Genomic DNA, 20,750 nt, shown 5'->3' on the forward strand with positions numbered 1-20,750 from the left:
TTAAAACAATTGAGTTTCATTGATTTTCATCACTTGATTCCCAAAAAAATAAAAAATAAAACTTGCATTAGACAAAATGACTATCGACAAAAATGGCACGCCAAGCCGTATAGATTGCGTGTAACAGTAATAGAGAAGAACAGCGCGTGTACCAAAATCATGTAGGAGAGCAGGTACGCTTAGCCAGTTTAGCCCGCCTCTCTCACCAATAATTCTCTCTCAGACAAAAAAATAAAAATAGAAATAAAAACAAATTCACTGCTTATTAAAGCACGGTCCATTCCCAAATTTCAGAGTCACCCTTAAAGTTTCAACCCATCTATCTCTCTGTCTCTCTTTCTCTCTCTCTCTCTCAAAATTGAAGCTTTGAGAAACATAAATAGCCACACAAATCGATCAAACCCTAGATTTTCTCACCAACCAAACACCCTACTTTCCCGAGAAAAGAAAATCATAACACCTCTGTTTCCCCTCAAATTGAGCTCCGAGATCGCGATCCTCGCGCCGCGGCGAAAAAAGAAAAATGGGACGGGTTTTCAGGGAAAACCCTAATTCGAGGCCGATATTCCCGTGTTGCGAGTCCACGTTGGCGAATTCGTCTTCGTCTTCTTCGTCTTGCTCGACGCCGACCACGACGACGTCGACCTCGATGACCGAGACGGTGAATGGGTCCCACCAGTTCAAGATCTCGGGGTACTCGCTCTCGAAAGGCATGGGGATCGGAAAGTACGTGGCGTCCGATACTTTCGTCGTCGGCGGGTACTCTTGGGCGATCTATTTTTACCCGGACGGTAAGAGTTTGGAGGACAATGCTACGTACGTTTCGCTTTTTATAGCTTTGGCGAGCGAAGGCACTGATGTGAGAGCGCTTTTTGAATTGACGCTTTTGGATCAGAGTGGGAAAGAGAGGCATAAGGTTCATACCCATTTCGGGAGAACTCCGGATAGTGGGCCTTACACGCTCAAATATCGCGGCAGCATGTGGTAATTGATAGTTCTTGTTTAATTTCTTGGTCGTTTTTCGATGATCTTGATGATAATTGTTATGATTATGATGCTGTTTTTTTTTGTTTGTGTATTGGTTCTTGGTGGTTATATGTTTTTCTTGATATTTGGGTGTAGTTTGATTGTATAGTTACGAAAAAAAGAAAAAGAAAATCTATTTAATGATGTATTAAATGCACTTTAAGACATGATAAATGTGGGTAGTTGTATAGAAACCAATGGCATGATTAGGAATTGTGAAGTAATAGCAATTGGCTATTTACTTTATTTGTTTTGGAATTGGAAGTTTTCATTTTGAAAGAGGTCAATATGTACAAGTGGCGGTGGTATGCTTGTTGAATTTGATAGATAACGGGTTTTCTTGGCTTGAATTCTAGCATTGAGCTAGGATTTTTGGTGTAAAGATGCAATTTCTTGGCAAATTTCTTGTTCAAAATTTGTGTGTATTACTTGAATCGATAATGCCTTTACATGAACTATTTTCCACCTCCTATCGTGTTATGCTTATAACCTGCATCCAATCATTTTTTAGGTGTATACCTTTTGCCCAAGTTCTCGTTTAATGTAATTGAGTGGCAAGTGTGGTATGATAATTTTTTTGTTGGATGCTGCAGGGGTTACAAACGGTTTTTCAAAAGAACTGCTTTAGAGACATCAGACTACCTCAAGGATGATTGCCTCTCGGTTAACTGTAGTGTAGGCGTTGTGAGATCATATACCGAGGGTCCTAAGATCTACTCTATTGCAGTACCATCTTCTAACATTGGTCTGAATTTTGGGCAGCTACTGGAAACTGGAAAGGGAACAGATGTGAATTTTGAAGTTGATGGAGAAACTTTTGCTGCTCATAAATTGGTACTTGCAACTCGCTCACCTGTATTTAGAGCCCAATTATTTGGTCCAATGAGGGATCAGAATACCCAGTGTATAAAAGTTGAAGACATGGAGGCTCCTGTTTTTAAGGTTGGGAAAAAATACCCTTCTATATTGGGGTTTCTATTTCATCTGGTAGTTAATACTTAGCATTGGGGTTCTTCATATTAACTGTTTACACTTCAGTTTTTTTCCCATAATAGTTATTTTCCAATATTTCTCTTAGTTATTTTTCCCTTTACTTTTCCAAGCTCAGCCTCACTCTTGGGGATAGTAAATTTAACCTAGAAAGATATTTATGTTAAATGTTTATAATTGTTATCTAACCTCATGTGCCATAATGCAGGCTTTGCTTCATTTTATGTATTGGGACTCCCTACCTGACATGCAAGAGCTTACTGGTTTAAACACAACATGGGCTTCTACTTTGATGGCACAGCATCTGCTTGCAGCTGCAGATCGTTATGGTCTTGAAAGACTGAGGGTGCTATGTGAAGCCAATCTCTGTGAAGGTGTTGCCATAAACACTGTAGCAACAACGTTAGCTTTGGCGGAGCAGCATCACTGTTTCCAGCTGAAAGCTGTGTGTCTCAAATTTGTTGCACTGCCTGAAAATCTGAGAGGTGAGTCATTTTTTTCCTTGAAGATTTTTTAATATTATGAAAAGTTTGAATAAGTAAGATTTATTGATGGAAATTGTTGACAATAAAGAGGCCATACTATAATCAGTGACTTGGATAATCAACTTCTTGCTAATTGAAATTAATCATTCATCAACTAATGAGTCCTAATATTTTAAGACTGTCTCATCTCTTTGGAGAAGGCATCTCATGCATATGGCTTATGCAGCACCACCCCTTGCACACCACACACTCACATGTTGTGATTTGAGGACCTTAATGTTAATGGTCAGCATAAAGGTGAAATAAGCTACATCCCTCTCACAGGTATCCCAATATGTTTGTTAGGACCCTAATGTTATCAACTTATTACTGTTAAATAAGGTGAAAGTCTCATCCATTTTGTAAGCAACTAGTGCGTCTGCAGGGTATTGAGAAGCTATGCCAAGCAATCCTATAATTGTCTTGGATCTTAGGAAGACATTTTGTAAATTTAGTTATAATCAAGTGGGTTTCAAAGTGTTTTTGTTGTCTGGATTTTTATTCTAATGTTGGCTGCAGCTTATTCTCTTTTTCTTTCTCCCCCAGCTGTGATGCAGACAGATGGCTTTGAATACTTGAAGCAAAGCTGCCCTACTGTCTTGACTGAACTCTTGGAGTATGTGGCTAGAGTTAGTGAACACTCTGTCATCCTATGCAGGCATGGAAATGAAGCTATCCTCGACGGCAGTGATGTCAATGGCAGGCGGGTGAAGCAAAGGCTATAGTGATCAGGCTTCCACTATTCTTTGTAGCCAAAAATTGAAAAAGATAAAAACAATAATGTTTTCTAGATATAGAAACCAACTTCTAGCTTTTAGCTTTTCACTTGTAAGCGAATGTAAATTTGTTGTTCATTTGTTGTTCATGGAAAAGCTTGTAATGTGTAAGTTTCCACTTGCAGTATGCCATTTCCTCTCCCCCCTCTTCCCATAGTACTTTCTTTCCTTGTGTTTTTTGTTTTGGTGTTTTCTTTTTTGGTAGAACTATATTTGTGCGATTAAAATTTGGATCACCGTTGTGTTAGATTGCAATGTATTTCAGTTCTGGATAATTTTCTCATCACAGTTAATGCTCTCTCTCTCTCTCTCTCTCTCTCTCTCTCACTCACAATGTATTTCAGTTCTGGATAATTTTCTCATCAACTGTTGTGTGAACTGGTGATGCGGGGGAATCTTTTGAGGGTGGAGATTGTCTAAATATGGTTTTAAAGACGCGTAGTGAAAAAAAAGAGCTGTTCCAAAAAACCTGCAAAGCCGCCAAATAGGCTGATGTATCTTTGCTTTGAATTAGGTCGCATTCTGAGTTTATATTATCCTCATGGAAAACGAGTCCTTAAAGGAGCCTCAGAGCCTGTCATGGGTCCCAAAGAAAAAAAAAATCCTACGTATGCCTTTGGAGACCTTCCCTTCTGCTTTTATGAGAATTCATTTTGGTTGCAATTTAAATACTATTAATCATACACGACCTTCTAAGGTTTATAAGCAGTGATGGAATGGGGTTTCAAGTGATAATATAATGGTAATGAAATCTTATGCGGTAGTCTTATCTCTTTTTTGAATCTCATCTCCATTATCTACTTATATTCAAAATAAAATTTTACTTATCTAGCAAGAAATAAAAAAAAAGACATGCATAACTAGTCACTATTTTGTGCGTTAATCAATCTTTTTTGAAGGGGTGCGTTAATCAATCTCATGCAATTTATTTAAAATTAATTGTAGGGACACGATTTTTAACGACCTAAGAATGACATTGGGTTCATATGTAATGGGCCCGAATAATATAATTTGTAGAGAGTGGGTTTGAAAGGCTTGCCCTTGGTCGCCGGGCAACGGTCTGGTCCTGATTTTATGGAAGCTCATACAAAGGTAGGTTTGGCCTGAATAGCTAAGCCTTACATCGATGTAGCTTGAAGGGTTTGAGTCCTCGGACTTAGTTCGAGGAGCATCACATTCTTCTCATTCTTCCTTTTTGTAGGATCTGCCCCCCCCCCCCCTCTTGGCTTTCGTTTCCTTTTATACTCGTATTTCCTTCCCCTTTTGTGTCCACGTGTCAGTTTCGCTTTTGAGGTATGGACTTGTCCCATCAATCCGTACATCTGAGTGGTTGGGAAAGGTTAAATAGCATGGTCTGAAGTATGGGCCTGTCAGATGTAGGGCTCCATACTGCGATGTCGGCATCCTTTTCCTTGTCCTACCCCTGTACGGAGTTTATCCTTTTCTTCAGGCGTTTTGTGAGGTGTTGAGTGTGAGATCGTCCTCGGCAATAGGGCTCCTCGGCCTGGGCTTTGGGCCCTGAATGTAAAGTGGGCTGGGACCTCAAACTTTGGGCCCCACAATAGCCCCTCAAAATCCTACTTCCCTACCTTGTGGTTAGGGAGGAGGGTTTTGATGATGTTAGGCCCAAACCATGACTTGCCCAACTCAAAATTTCTTTAATGTCGGGGTTTCTTCGTTTGCATGGGGGGCGCGCAAAATGGTGAGACATCCCTCTAGGTTTTCTCGTGCGGCGTCCTTAACGTTTTAGTGTCCAAGGCGCGCCATTAATACGTTTCCTTCACGAGGTTATTCAAACCTTGCGGTTGCAGATGGTGTTGGAAATTGTGCCAGGACCGTCTTGTCTGTAGCACTTATTGGAAACTTGCATGGATTAAATGCCTCCGGTTTGCTCTCTATATAAATAGGATAGGGGGTCATTCCCCTTGCATATAAACCCTTCTGCTCCCTTCAGAATCACAATCCTTCCGCCATACTCACAATCTCCATTTCCAGTGCCATCCACCCTCAGAGCAATATGTTTGAGGCATGGGTGGGGATGAGGGATCTTCACCCGCTTCAGAGGCACCGAATCCTTCCAAAACTCAGGGTGTTGCGGTCCGGACAGGGGAGACATAGACTCAAGATGATCTTTCGTTCGGATAAGGTGGGGATGGTATCTCTGCCTCTTTCAGTCAAAATCCGAAGCAGGCACTGGTCGCATCAGATTCTTGGTGCGTCAGAAGTAAGGTTTTCCGTCATCAGCACCGTCTGCTCTATCGGAGGCGTGGCTAACATGGAGGCTCATCAACTTCCGGCTCCCTGCACCTTTTCTTCAACGGTGCCAGCCTCAAGTTGGGCTCCCTGCACCTTTTCTTCAACGGTGCTAGCCCTAAGTTGGATTCTTTTGCTGCCTGAGTCATAGGCATGTAAAAGTATTGAGGAATGGTCTCCTTAGACAACATTTTGGAATGGCAGCATCCCTCTTCTCTGCACCTCTTCTTCGGCTTTTTCTTCACTCTCTTGTATCTTTTCTTTCCGCTTATGTAGTTAGCTTTTAGTATAAGCTTATTCAAGCTTTTTCATTGTACGTTGTACTGTTTCTTTGTGCTAATAAAAGGTGAATTTGTTTCCCTCTAAATACTTTTCTTTTCTGCGGCAATTACTTTGTGAATGGGTATGCTATATGTGTATTTTCCTTTAATGATACATAGGACAGGAAACCTTGTGACAAAAACCTACCAATTTGAACCTATTGAAACTATCAAATATAATAACACCAATCAATAGCAAATTAAACTTATGAGACTAACCAAGATAACAGTTGAGTGTACCGTAACGCGCGTGAAGTAGGTGCCTGAGAATGAGGAACCCAAAATAATCCATCCGAGAGGGCTGCCGAGTAGTGTGGAACTTTGGCCGTGTTTTCAATAATTCCTGGCCTCTGATCCGAGGACCGAGGTTCGATTGTACCGGGTTGTGCCCAAAACTTGTATTATTTATATATTTTTTTATTTTAGTAGTTGGTTTCCCCATAGGCTTGAGTCCGAGGACCATGCAAGGCCTTGGTTCTGTCCAAAACTTGTATTTTTTCTTTGTAATAGTTGGTTTCCCCATAGGCTTGAGTCCGAGGACCATACAAGGCCTTGGTTCTGTCCAAAACTTGTATTTTTTCTTTGAAGTAGTTGGTTTCCCCCTAGGCTTGAGTCCGAGGACCATACAAGGCCTTGGTTCTGTCCAAAACTTGTATTTTTTCTTTGAAATAGTTGGTTTCCCCATAGGCTTGAGTCCGAGGACCATACAAGGCCTTGGTTTTGTCCAAAACTTGTATTTTTTCTTTGAAGTAGTTGGTTTCCCCATAGGCTTGAGTTCGAGGACCATACAAGGCCTTGGTTCTGTCCAAAACTTGTATTTTTTCTTTGAAGTAGTTGGTTTCCCCATAGGCTTGAGTTCGAGGACCATACAAGGCATTGGTTCTGTCCAAAACTTGTAGTTTTTCTTTGTATTTATTTATTTATTTTTCGAAGGTTAGCCCCTCGACCAAGGTGGGGAGAGTTAGCTTGAGGCTGGAAGCCCCTAGAGCTGCTCGTGCCATCGGCGCTGCGAGGCGTAGCCCCTAGCGGAAGTTTATGTCGGAGCAACAACTGCATGTCGCTGGAAATGGAGGAACCTTCGCAGACCTCCGCTTGATAGAGGCTTGACTCCACCGCTACCTGTGCCAATGCGCAAGCCTTCCCACAGACGGCGCCAATTGTAGGGACACGATTTTTAACGACCCAAGAATGACATTGGGTTCGTATGTAATGGGCCCGAACAATATAATTTGTAGAGAGTGGGTTTGAAAGGCTTGCCCTTGGTTGCCGGGCAACGGTCTGGTCCTGATTTTATGGAAGCTCATACAAAGGTAGGTTTGGCCTGAATAGCTAAGCCTTACATCGATGTAGCTTGAAGGGTTTGAGTCCTCGGACTTAGTTCGAGGAGCATCACATTCTTCCCATTCTTCCTTTTTGTAGGATCTGCCCCCCCCCCCCCTCTTGGCTTTCGTTTCCTTTTATACTCGTATTTCCTTCCCCTTTTGTGTCCACGTGTCAGTTTCGCTTTTGAGGTATGGACTTGTCCCATCAATCCGTACATCTGAGTGGTTGGGAAAGGTTAAATAGCATGGTCTGAAGTATGGGCCTGTCAGATGTAGGGCTCCATACTGCGGTGTCGGCATCCTTTTCCTTGTCCTACCCCTGTACGGAGTTTGTCCTTTTCTTCAGGCGTTTTGTGAGGTGTTGAGCGTGAGATCGTCCTCGACAATAGGGCTCCTTGGCCTGGGCTTTGGGCCCTAAATGTAAAGTGGGCTGGGACCTCAAACTTTGGGCCCCACATTAATGATGTTAAAACGAGTAATTGCACAAGCAATTACATTTTGTATATTCAGTCTTTATGTTTAGAAAGACTTTTACTTAAATTTAACCAGATCGAAGTGAACCGTACACTTATATAGCTTAATAGGAGCGTAATGACAATAAATGTTATATGCTTTAAATTTTAGATATTACGAGTTTGAAATCATATATACATTTTTTAATAAATTTGGATTTAGAACATGTACTCTTAACCTAAACTTGTCTTTTTCCATTATGTAATTGCACCAAAATGGACTGAATAGGAATTAGTGGACAGAATAAGATCTCATAGGACCAAATGGGACCTGGTAGACTGAATAGGACCAAATAGACATAATAGGACCGAATAAGATTGAATGAACCGAGTAGGACCTCAGTGGACTAAATAGGACCAAATAGAACTCCAATGGATCGAATAACAGAATAAAACCGAGTAGGATCGTATGGATTGAATAGGAACGAATGGACTTAATAGGATCGAATAGACCCCGTGGACCTAATAAGACCGAATAGAATTAAAGTAGACCGAATGGATAGAATAGGAATGAAGTGGACTGAACAGGACCGAAATGGACCAAATAAGACCGAGTAAGACTGAAGTGGACTGAATAAGACCGAATAGAACCGAAGTGGAGCGAATTAGACCGAATAGGACCAAATCAGACTGAATAGGACCAAATAGACCGAATGGATCGAATAGGACCGAAGTGGACTGAATAACACTATTTGTCATTTTTTTAATAATTTACTTTTTAAATTAGGGAAATATTTAATGCAAGCTAAAATCTATAGTAATTATAGCTAGGGGTGGCAAAATCTAACACGACTTGTGAATCCAACACTACTAACCTGTTTATAAATAGGTTATAGGTTGAGGCTAAACGGGTTTGGGTTATATTCGAGTTGACACAGCTAACCCGTTTAATAAATGGGTCGTGTTCGAATTCAACATGTGAACCTGTCTAACCCATTTGACCTATTTAGCTTATAAAGTTATTAGTTATTTTGATATTATTACTTAATTTATGGTTGTTTTTATATGTTTATTGTTATATTTATAGTTGTAATTGTATTTTTATTTTATATACATGGGAATTGATAAAAATTATATAGGTTAGGTATGACCTATTAATTAAATAGATTATAAAACAAGTCATTTGTATTAACCTTTACATGACTTGTTAATTAAACGTGTTGGTTTGGGTTGACCTATTTAATAAACAAGTCGTGTTCGGGTTGAGAATTCCTAACACGTTTAATAAACAGGTCGGGTTCGAATCAACTCATATTGTTGAATACTCATAACTCAACAAGATAAAAACTCGACTCATGAACACGAATGGCCATCCCCTGCTTATGGCACAGTTAAAATATAAAGTGGGCTCCAGCCCAAAAAAAAAAAATACTAAGTGGGCTGGGCTGGGTATTCAGCATGAGTGCATGACATATCTGTAGGAGTAAGACAGTAAACAGAGCTATTTCTCCACTTTCCTTTCCCTATTTGCCCTTCACTCTGTATTCTGTCCCTAGCTCGATACCTCGACTCCAAAACTTCTTCTTAGGCACTACATATACAAAAACCAAACACACACACTCTCTCTCTCTCTCGGCGTAGAAAATATGGTAAATCTTTTTTGCTTAATCTTTGTCTTTGTTAGTGTTTCGTTTTGATTTCTCTTTCTCTCTTAGCTTTTCCAGCAAAAATCGTTTTTTGTTGTTTCTCCCGCAAACTTTTCACTTTATCTTTATGTTCTTTGTGATTTTTTCTCCAAATCCTTGATGGGTTTTTCAGGAATCTCCGTTTTCGTTTGTTTCTGACATCTGGGTCTTTTTTCTTTTATGGGTTTTCTTTCTCTTATTTGTAAAGTGTATATTTTTGGTTAAAAAAATTTCTTCAAAGTCTCTAACTTTCTAAAAGTAATCTCTGTTTCCATTAGTTTCTGATATCTGGGTCTTTGTGTTTTTCGTTTAACTTTTATGGCTGCAGTTGTTCTTCTCGTATTTCAAGGACTTGGTGGGCAGAGAAGTAACCGTGGAGTTGAAGAATGACCTTGCAATCAGAGGGACTTTGCACTCAGTTGATCAATACCTCAATATCAAGCTTGAGAACACTAGGGTTGTTGACCAGGACAAGTATCCCCACATGGTACTAATCATTCTTATCAATTCTCAGTTTCAATTGTCTATTTTAGTACTTATTCAAATTTTAGGGTTAGGGTTTATAAATTCTTATAAATTAATTTAATTTGTAGTTATTGTAGTGTGAAAATCTTTGCCTGTTTGCACTGTAAATGTTTAATGGGTTTTTGATTAGATAACAGGTAGACATATGTTGTCATTGTAATTTGGAGCTCCATATAATCTTTAACAAGGAAGAAGATTGCGTTGCTTAGCAAAAAAGGAAGAAGATTGGGTTCATAATGAATTGATGGGGGATAGGATCTTCTCTAGTCATTCTACAATCAATATAATGCTCTATGGAATCAGTTGTTGTATACATTGATAAATAAAGTCACAAATAATAATTTGGGCTAATCACATACATCCACAGTAAGGGCGTTTGCAATGTGAACCTAAACTTGCGAGCAATGTCCTAATTTGAAATGAATTTGCAGTGTCCACTCGATGTCCCTATTAGTATCTAAACTAATAGATTGGTGGGGAAATTAATCTTCAATTGGGGTGTTGATTGTAATTTTTTGTATTTTAGCTTTAGGTTACATTTTGCAGTTGTCCTATAGTTTAGGATACATTTTACGGTTGTCCTATAGTTTAGGGTGGATAGCTACCTGCTAATTGCACTGATTTGGTTAGTGGGGTGGGCATTGCAAATTAATCTTGAATTAGGATGTTGATTGCATAATTTTGTAGCTTAGGGAACATGATGAAATGCCTCCATTGCTAATAACTTTTATAGGCATTTTAAAAACTTCTCATTAGCACTTTAGTGTTTAGCAAGTGGCAACTCCTAAAGAAGATATGTACATGAGCATTTGACTTTTGGCTTTCTATCATTTATTTGTTCTTGTAAATGATTAGTGTTGTTTTTAACTAATCATATTGGGATATCCATGAGATATGATTTTTCATGATTTGAAGTTACATTTTGATTGGATGATTTGGGAATATATGGATGTTTTTATGAGATTCTGAGTTTATCCCAGTTCCCCTGCCAAATACGTTTTGAAAATTATTACGCTCTAGATTATTTAGAACTATGATGTAAGGTTTATGTTTTAATTGATAAGATGGTGATGGGACCATAAGTTGGGAGGAGGTAGCCTTAACATTGTTACCCTCTGATTGTGTAGAATCATTGAAAACAGCTTATATGATTTCTTTTTAGTCTTGAAGCCCTTTCTCATACCTTAAAGTGAGTGCTGAGTTCCTTATTCTCTGCTTGTTTTAGGCCCTAAAATTCAAAGTACTATAATGTCTTGTCTTGTCATCATAGCATTCTTTCTATACTACGCAAACAGCCTTGTATAAGCGCCAATTATTTTTACAAAAAAGTGTGTCTATTTAAATTTATTGGTCCATGTTTTAATATTCTAACTCTGTTCTATCTCTGTCCGCACGACTATCAAGGTTTGGGGGTCTTGATATAAGGAATTAATATTCTGCCTACCTGTTCTCTCATCTGAGTGGTTATTTGGAATATTGGAAAAATCATCTAATTCAATGTCCAGGCAACCATATAGCAGTCTGATGTCATTCAAAGGTTTATTTATTTTTAGTCCTGAAGTTTTTAAGACCAATGACCATAAGTGTGTAATTTCTATTAGAACCGATAATTGTGACTTCAGAGTTCACATGCTGCATTACAATTGATCTGGAACTTCTTAACAATGCAAAATACGGTAGAGAATGATTCACATTATCTTATATAGAGTTATTTATTTATTTTTAAGTCATTATCTTATATGAAGATTATATCATGTAGACACCTGGTTGACCATTTTTTATATCCTTGGTACAGTCTGCTTACTTGGGGGTCTTTTTCAATTTTTTTTTTCAATGAAGTATTATTACTTATCCAAAAAATTTATATAGACACTTAATTCATTTAGATGGAATTTCTTTGGAAGACAATTGGAATCATTAATGAATCAGGTATCTCTTTTGGATCCTACAGCTGGAAGATACTTATAGACCTGCTATTAATTTTGCTTATAATGGGCTCTAGCTCTCCCTTAAGATTGGGTTGAAGGGTGAGGTAGTGGGTTCAAGACTCACCAGTGTAACTTACTGATCAATGAAAAATATTAATAATAAAAAATAAAAAATAAAAAGAAAAATTTTGAAAAAAATTGGTTTGACCAAATGATTTTCTACTCCATTTTCATCATGGTTTCATGAGTCTCAATTCTGGTTTATATATCATCAAGGTTAACTTTGGGGGTTTCCTACTCTCTCAGGGAGGAAATAATTAAGGAAAGAGGGGGGAGACTGGGTGGGTTGTGCGGGGGTCTTGTGTTGTGTTTGCTGTATATGATTAATTTTCTCAAATTGTATATTATGCATTTCTGACATGACTAGTTTTATTGTGCTACAAAATGCTCATTTACGTGAATGAGAATTTTTGGGTTCTGTTAATATATCAACTCCCAAAATGACTTTAGTTTTTGTTGCATTTTCCCCTTCTTCTTAATGTTTCTGCAAAAATGGCAGCTTTCAGTGAGAAACTGTTTCATCCGGGGGTCAGTGGTGAGATACGTTCAACTACCTCCAGAGGGAGTTGACATTGAACTGCTTCATGATGCAACAAGAAGAGAAGCTCGGGGTGGCTGAATGTTGATGTTGTTGTATCCCATGAACTCTTGATTCAAGATACTCATGGATGAAACTATTTGTTGAAGCAAATTATGCATTGTGATATGACTTAAGCTTTTCTTTTTCTCCTCTTAAGCAAGTTGCTATGTTAACTTCTTACATGTGCCTTGGAATAGATCTATATGTTCCTCAATCCTAGATTATACTTTTTTGAGTGAACATATATACTAATATGATTTGTCTGTATGAGCAGGTTGCTAATATTACATCTTACATGTAATGTTTAACAGAAACATGGCAGTTCATTGATATTCATGACTACCTTTTTGAGTCAAAAACATCTTACTGCATTATTCGCTTGTGTTAAACTAGGCTCAAGGCCACTGCCGTCATGAGGAGAGCATAATGCAAGCAATGAACCTCGGTTCCCAACTAATTATGTGGGGTGTCTCAACCTTATGTGGGCATTGAATTGCTGCATAATTATTTTACTAATGGCACTTTTGATATGCAAGAATAAACTCTAAATGGAACATCCACTTCAAAAGAATAGTTATTTTTTTATTTGGTGGTTATTTTTTATTTAAAGACCCGTATGGTCATAATAGTTATTTCTTAATATGTGTAATAGCTTTAATAAATAAATAAATAAATAAATCAGTGCTGGTTGCTGCTTCCCAAAACCGCACTCTCCTCTTCTTCGTCGTTCTTAGATTCTATCTTTTATATCCGTTTTAGGTTTGTTTGCTATTTGCATTGAGTTCTCTCTCTTGGTTGGTTCGGCCTAATAGTTATAATGAATTTCTATGCTTCATCAACCTTGTAAAATATTGTTTTATCTTTGGTAGATTACATTAGTTATTTATAGTCTTTGAGAAAAGTATAGCATCTCCCGGAGAGAGAGAGAATTTTCTTATTATTCCGACATTGCATTATGATTCCAAGAGAATTTGACTATTTTAGTTAGATTTGTGTGTATGTAAAGACTACAGAGAGGACAAATTTTCTCTTCGTTGGTAGATGTTCAACGGGAGGTAGGAATATAGATGTGAACTCTATTGAACAGTTTAATTAATATTCTAAATATATTTATACTCAGCACATTGCCTTTCTATTAATTTATACTGGATTTTTTTCTTATGACAAAACCATACTAGACTTGGGGTTTGAACTTTTTCCATGTAATTGTTTCATTTGAAAGGCAAAAAAGGACTCCGAATTTACAGCCTTACAGGTTTAGGTTTAGTTTTTGGAATATAGGTGAGCAAATTCCAATCTTCACTAAATGAGAAGAAGATTTTATTTTTGCGACACATCAATTCTTTAAGCGTGGAGTTACCACAATTGCTCAAAATTTAGGGAATATAATAGGAGAATTGATTGATTCTGCTGGTGCAAGTCAAATTACACCGTCTATGTCCTCAATGGCACGTAATTTGGGGGATACAATCAAATATGGAGATAGGGTTTGGGAACTTTTTTAATATGTGGTAAAGAAAGCATGTTTTGATGCCGTATACCTTCAATTCAGAAATATTGCTTACACAAAATTAAAGAGACTCAATTATATTATAATAATTTCTTGAAACATGCAAACAGCTTGTTATTAGGATTTATCGTGGCCCCAAAAATAAGTTTTTGGGTTCAAACAGTTTATTTTAATAAATTTTGGGGTACAGATAGGATTCGAGCACTCCACAGCTAGAAATGCCATCTGAGATACTTGCTTAACCAAATAAACATGTCTATATGGGCTTCAATGGCAGCCTTCACAGCTGTTGAATCACTATCATTGTACCTGACTGTCCATCCATGCTGAACCTTAGGAAATATCTTGATGCGGTTCTCAATCTGCAGAATGGAGGCATTAATTGGAGATTGAGAGAATTTTTTGGAACCAACCTAATTGAATATCTCATGATGCAAACCGCTTGCAAGAAGATTGCTGTTTAGATGTCATTTATATTTATCTCGAAAACAAGGTGTCACATGACTCACATCCAAGGCTAGTAGTCAAGCAGCATGAACATAGATTATCTGAAATTTGAAGATCCTTACCTTATTTTCTGTTAGAGCCTCCTCAAACTGTTTGAGGAGTTCAGGTGGAGTGCCATTGTCTAACTCAGCAGCCAATATGGAAATTGGAACCTTGACAGCTGAAAAAGAAGAATTCTTCATTATTTGTGAGTTATACAAGCAATTGTGTCAATAAATGTGTATAAAATAAATAGGCAAGTCCAATTGAAAATCTTTCACTTGAGATTGAAGCAATTCTCCTACCACTATTTTGTATCAGACGAATTAGGCCCAAAAAACAGGCAACTTTTCACCTCTATGTGTCTTTTGTGTATACTTATACAAGGCTAAATATTTACATATTAGACAACTAAAAGTAGAGCAATTATACTTTCTATTATATTGGAGACTTGGGAGTCCCTCTGTTGATATTTAGTATAAACATGTACGGGGATAATCCTTATTTTCTAGTAGCATATCATGTAAGATCGTAATATTCCTGGGTTTGCACCTGCATAATCTTTAGATTTGTATTAACAGTCATACCCTTAATATCATCCAGAGTGACCCGTGAAGGGTGTAACAACACTGTAGCTTTAGTGAAATTAGTGCTTGCTAGTTGTGCAACCACCTTGCCTGACAAAAGAATTCAAGAAACTAAGATTTCAGCTGAAGTACTTTAGAAAGCTTCCCTTATCAATAAGCTAACTCAATAAGCCAAGCCAAAAAAGAATTAGAAGATCAAAAATACTATTAAGAAAAGATGAATGGATATCTAACCTCCCCAACAAAACCCTGCTGCCCCAACTGCATGTATGCCTTCTTTTCTCAGAGCTGCAGTTACTTTTTTAGCATCTTTAAACCCTTTGTCCTAAATCAGACAGTTAGGAGGAATATGATAGCATAAAGCTAGTATGATTTGAAAGCAAATATTGCATACAGTCATGATTTGTAAGTAAGAAAATGGCAAAGAAATATTATTTACTGGATACAATAACTGTTTAAACTTTTTTTTTTTTTTTTTTTTTTTTTTTTGAGAATATGTTTAAACTGAAATTCATGAAAAAACAGAATTAAAAAAAAAATTTATTTATAAGAAATTCATGATAAGACAGATGAATATATTATGTTCAACTTTATTTGAGAAGAGTTAGGCACAAACTGTTCCATGATTTTTTGACCACTCTTCTATTGTCCTGGAAGAGTTCTGTACATAGGGATCTCCATAGAAGAAGTCGGGAACCACTGCGTAGAATCCAGCTAGGGCAACCCTATCAGCAATATCCCTTTAAAGTGACAATCAAAAAGAACTCGGCATTAGACTTGAAGCAAAACGTAGACAATTATATGTATGTGGAATCTATGTACAATACCTATTCAAGAGAAGATAATATGTTATTCCTTATTGTTTCTATAATTTAGGCTTAAGATGATTCTTAGAGAGTAATGAATATATAGGCACACACAACAACAGCAATAGAGAATTTATCACAATAAATAACGTAATCAAGCAGTGTAAAGTACTGGGGTTTGGAGCATGTTCTTCACGAAACAAAAATTGTCGTGTGCTGTGTAATAACAGCACAATTCAAATTTTCTCTCTTCTACCATTAAAATATTGAAATCATGGAAAGCTGAGGTGCCACTGCCAGCACCCTATGCGGAATAAAACTAACACATTATTTCAAAGGTTAGTTTATTTCTTAATATGAAGAGAGTCAAATGTTGAAGCTTAGTATCACATTCACATGTCCAATTTCCACACCTCAATTCCATGTCTAGATGGAAAATGTACCACTAGATATCACTACTGTTTTACTGGCTGATTTTAACAGTCTCCATTAATGAAATTCGAGGTCTTTCTTCTCAAAAAAAAAAAAAAAAATGTCACTTATGATCTATTTGAGAAAATAGATATTTTCTTACTTACTTTTTAATGGGGTTTCAGTTGCTGGCTTACAAAATTCTTTCATTGACATATTATTTTTTGTAACTATATTACTTGATGCACCAAATGAATCTAGGAAAATTTCCAAACTAAAGGAAAATATTTATTTGGAATATAAAGAGAAGAATATAGACAATATTTATTTAATAAAAATAATAAATTGATTTTTTTTTTATACAAAATTTACAACGGAAAATGTTATATCACATTTACTCAAAGAGTTGTTACAAAAATATTTATATCCCATTAACCCCCATTATCTTTCTAATTTATTTGTTATTATTTTGTGATTATAACATGATCATTTGTATTTTAGGTCTATATAAATGTGTCTTACCACTATTGATATCTATCTTATCTATATAAATCCTCTATACTATGAATGGTTATTCATTTGAGTGATTAAAATGATAAGGGATAAAATATACAATATTTGTTGTGAAACACTTTTATATAGACATAAAATACACATGGGTTACAATCACAATTCACAATATAATGACATTGTAGCTGAATTAGTACTTTCTCATGCACAAATTGTTTAGGGGTCTAGGGGAGAAATACAGTATAATATTTCATAATTTTTTTTTTTGAAAAAGTAATATTCCATAATTTGTAACAACAAAATTAATACAATTATTATTATTATTATTAAAATACACCAAAAAGTATATATAGGTCCACATTATTTCTAGATTGTCTACTCTTTTTTTTTTTTTTTTTTTCCATATTTAAATATGTTAACCAATCATAAAGAAGAAAACCTGTTATTAATCAAATTGTTAAAAAATATTGCTTTCATTTTTTTGTCAAATTAGGCAAACAAATAGTACCCATTTTATCTAATTACAGAATGGTTATTATAGGGGATCCAGGACTGCATACTCATGTTCTTCTATAATAAAAAGAAAGGTTTCATTTTATGTTATATCTACGAAGTTCTTTAAAAATCACATTAGAGGTAAAGTTGAGAAGTGGAAACACCTCAAATGTGGTGCCTCATATCCTGTAAAAAGGGAAAAATTGTGTTAGGAGAAAAATAATACCAAAAGAAATATAAACAAAACCAAAAACAAGATGATGAAATAAATTTGGGTACTCAATCATGATACAATTTATGTCAAAATTATCCCTCCCCTGAGAGAGAGAGAGAGAGAGAGAGAAGAAAATTATATCTAACACAAGATATGTTCTAAAAATTACTAATCACAATTTTCATGATGGTTAATCAATAGATATTATATAGGTGATCAAAAATCACAACCACACTTTTCTTAAAATTGTCAAGAGCTTTGTGTTTTTACTTTTTAGTGACTTTTGTCATGGCTCTATCCATGAATATAGAACCTAAGTTGGAATTCTCTTCTCCCACCTGTTGTAAAGGGAAAAAAAAAATCCTTAAATCTTAAAGTCTAGTACGTAGGACATTAGCATCAAGCATCTTTATTTTGATTCAATTTAAATTTAGCCGGTAATTAAGGGAATTTAAATTTGAGAATTTAAATTTGAGAGGACGTAGATTACTAAAAAATATTCTAGGAAGCTAGAATACTTCACTTGAGGTGTCGTATTTATTCTTATTTTTTACTCTCTTTTTTGTGTGTGTTATACTCGTATTTGTACTTGCTTCTTAGATAAGGACTAATAACTTGATAAGGACAAATTTTTCTTCCTAGAAAATATAACATTTCAAATTTCAATAATTTTTTTTCAAATTTTAGAAAAAGGAAAATTTTCTTATTTGTTAAAAGAATGAATAAGTTCCAAACATGGAATACCTCAAAACCCGAAGTTGACAAATACCCAAATCTGAAAAATGTTGAAATACGAAACTAAAATAATCAAGGAAAATGTTAATAGATGCTCTAAATGTATTAATTTAAAAATTATTTTTAGAAATATTTTATGAAAAAAAAAAAAAATTTTCAATAGCTTTTTATATTCCCATGAATGTGGCATCAAAAGTTTTCTAATATAGTTTATTAACAACTGCCCTAAGAACACCCATTAATATGATTCAATAACCAATACTACAATCCAGTCCCAGATACAAACTCAGATCAGAAAACAGCTATGAACCTAAAACACCAACACCATAACATACTGGAAGATAAATATAGTAAAGAGTATGTCATTAGTTATTAGTTATTACCAAAAATATCAGAAACGAGTAGGATTCCCCGCTTTGAATGACCGCTAACATAGGCTTTGAGGCCTCCAATGTCTTTCACAAATCCAAATCCATAGTTTGGGTTAAGAGTTGGCGGGTTCTCCGAGCAATGACGGCCTAGTTTTTCTTGCCCAAGAGAAAGAAATACAAAGCTGGAAAGAGTGACAAAAAAGGCTAGCCCGAGCACAGAAACTGGAGCTACCTTAGCCATGAATGAAACTGACAATGGCACAATGGCTTTTGTAACTGCATGTGTCAGATTAAAAAGGTTTTATCTTTTTATGGTACGTGAACTGGATAATGCATGGTTGCTAATCATGGTCAGCCTGTTATGGAATGCTTGAATCGGCATCGTTGGAAATATTATTATGCTTCCTATTGCAGTCAACGCCAGCATTTTTGGTTCTTTGAATTTGATTTTGGGCTATGTTTAGTTCACACAGATGTGTTACGCACATTTTGGCTGAGGATTGATTTTCTTCTGGTGATAGTTTTGTTTTGTTTTTGTATATATCCTCAATTTCTATATTTTGTACCAAATGTATATATCCTCATTTAATTTCTATATTTTGTACCAATTATTGACTGAGGTTTGGGGTATTTCTTACCTAGACTTTGTACTACTTATCTGTTTAATATAATTTAAGTTCCCTTTCAACCAGAAGATTAAAAAAAAAAAAAAAAAAAAAAGATTTGTTACACAATGTATATTTTGTAAATTTAAATTGTAACTTAATGCCAAGATTTCAGCACCAACAATATTTACACATTGATTTTACTTTATTGTAAAATAGGACAGAGACAATAGATCCAAAAAAAACGTGGTTAAGTGTGCGTTTGGATGCGGATGAAAAACTAAAATTATTTCTCTATTCAGCTTATTTTTGCTACTATTTATGAGTCCAACTGCATTTTTTGGCACTATTTATGAGCCCACTGTACTATTTCAGCTAACTTTTACCTTTATCTATAGTACTTTCAGCAATAATTTTTCAGTTTCAGCAAAATAAGCGGTATCCAAACACATTTTAAATCCTTTTCTTTATTTAAATAATTTATTTGGATCATTTAAATAAAAATGCCCACATTTTTCGTCAGTAAAATTATGTTTTTTCCAATTCTAAAAAAAGAAAAAGAAAATCTATGATACTTGTAGGAGTGGTAGGCCCAGTAATGCATATCTATGTATATATTGGGTCGGGGGCCCAATTCGAGGATATTAAGTAGTCCGAGGACAGGAAAACACTGTTAGAGGAGTCCATGTTAATGAATGAAAAGGTGAGATATGGTCATGAGGGTCTAAAAGAGTGATTCGAGGAGGGATGCTTCATCGGTTGAGCGAAGTCGAGGTCAGAAGGTGTGGTCTACCATTAAAAGAAACGTTCTGGACAATTCCACTGTTGAGGATAAGTATCAAGAAGGAACATGACAGAGAGAGGTTATGAAATATCTAAGAGAAAGCTGCTACCACCGCATTAAATGCTCTGCAACTAACTCTCTGGCTACATTTATGTGGAGAAAACCCCTGAACTGTGCTGCCTAGGCTGCCCCAACTCACAGAGGGCCTGAGAGGGTGTCTGATGAGACAAACACTCAAGTAGTGGCCTGGATGATCAACAAATGAAGGGCCAATATCATCTAAAGGGAGATATATAATGTAAAAGACCCTCCATAGAAGGGGGATTGGAGAATTAAGAGAGAATTACTATAGTAATAAGAACTGTACTTGTAATCAATTTCAAGATCTATATATAAGAATTGATTTCCTCGGACTGCGCCAAGGACAATTTTCATTAGATACAACTAGTCTATTTTCACTTTATTGTCATTTAGATTCACTATAATTGCTACCCAACCTATTAGAACCTAGTTTTCCAACCCACTCTCTACAAATTCATTCAATTGGGCTCTTTGGGCCTAGATCCTTTTAACTTTTAGGTTAGGGCTCAAATTCAGTCCCTACAATTGGCGCCGTCTGTGGGAAATTCTTGTGTTCTAGTGAGCTTAACGTTCATTTATGGTAGGTTTAGGTCCAAACCAGGCAGAATCCTTGGGGTCCCAACGTTAAGATCATTTCCTCAATCTTGAGCGGAGAAGGGACCGAGAAGTTAGTGTGCATACCACCCATACTAGTAGGAGCCACTCTCGAGGTGG

General features: G+C 36.3%; 3 protein-coding genes across 3 annotated transcripts; 2 read left to right on the forward strand and 1 right to left on the reverse strand.

Annotated features, from left to right (window-relative positions):
- Positions 1 to 281: 281 nt before the first annotated feature.
- LOC126710142 (BTB/POZ and MATH domain-containing protein 2-like) lies at positions 282 to 3,602 on the forward strand. The gene is made up of 4 exons (XM_050410524.1): positions 282 to 984; positions 1,620 to 1,968; positions 2,225 to 2,501; positions 3,087 to 3,602. Exons 1-4 carry the CDS (start codon positions 524 to 526, stop codon positions 3,263 to 3,265), a joined length of 1,266 nt encoding a protein of 421 aa, XP_050266481.1. The 5' UTR covers positions 282 to 523; the 3' UTR covers positions 3,266 to 3,602.
- A 5,543-nt stretch (positions 3,603 to 9,145) lies between these two features.
- LOC126710143 (sm-like protein LSM2) lies at positions 9,146 to 12,771 on the forward strand. Its single transcript, XM_050410525.1, has 3 exons — positions 9,146 to 9,312; positions 9,677 to 9,835; positions 12,361 to 12,771. The coding sequence occupies exons 1-3, from the start codon at positions 9,310 to 9,312 to the stop codon at positions 12,478 to 12,480; spliced, it is 282 nt and encodes a 93-aa protein (XP_050266482.1). The 5' UTR covers positions 9,146 to 9,309; the 3' UTR covers positions 12,481 to 12,771.
- Positions 12,772 to 14,156: 1,385 nt separating this feature from the next.
- On the reverse strand, positions 14,157 to 18,807 carry LOC126708245 (endo-1,3;1,4-beta-D-glucanase-like). Its single transcript, XM_050408047.1, has 7 exons — positions 18,579 to 18,807; positions 17,411 to 17,432; positions 15,641 to 15,764; positions 15,259 to 15,349; positions 15,025 to 15,114; positions 14,521 to 14,618; positions 14,157 to 14,313 (listed from the first exon to the last, which is right to left on the reverse strand). Exons 1-7 carry the CDS (start codon positions 18,805 to 18,807, stop codon positions 14,164 to 14,166), a joined length of 804 nt encoding a protein of 267 aa, XP_050264004.1. The 3' UTR covers positions 14,157 to 14,163.
- Between the last annotated feature and the right edge of the window lie 1,943 nt (positions 18,808 to 20,750).

This window comes from Quercus robur, chromosome 12 (assembly GCF_932294415.1).
Source record: "Quercus robur chromosome 12, dhQueRobu3.1, whole genome shotgun sequence".
Classification (NCBI taxonomy): domain Eukaryota; kingdom Viridiplantae; phylum Streptophyta; class Magnoliopsida; order Fagales; family Fagaceae; genus Quercus; species Quercus robur.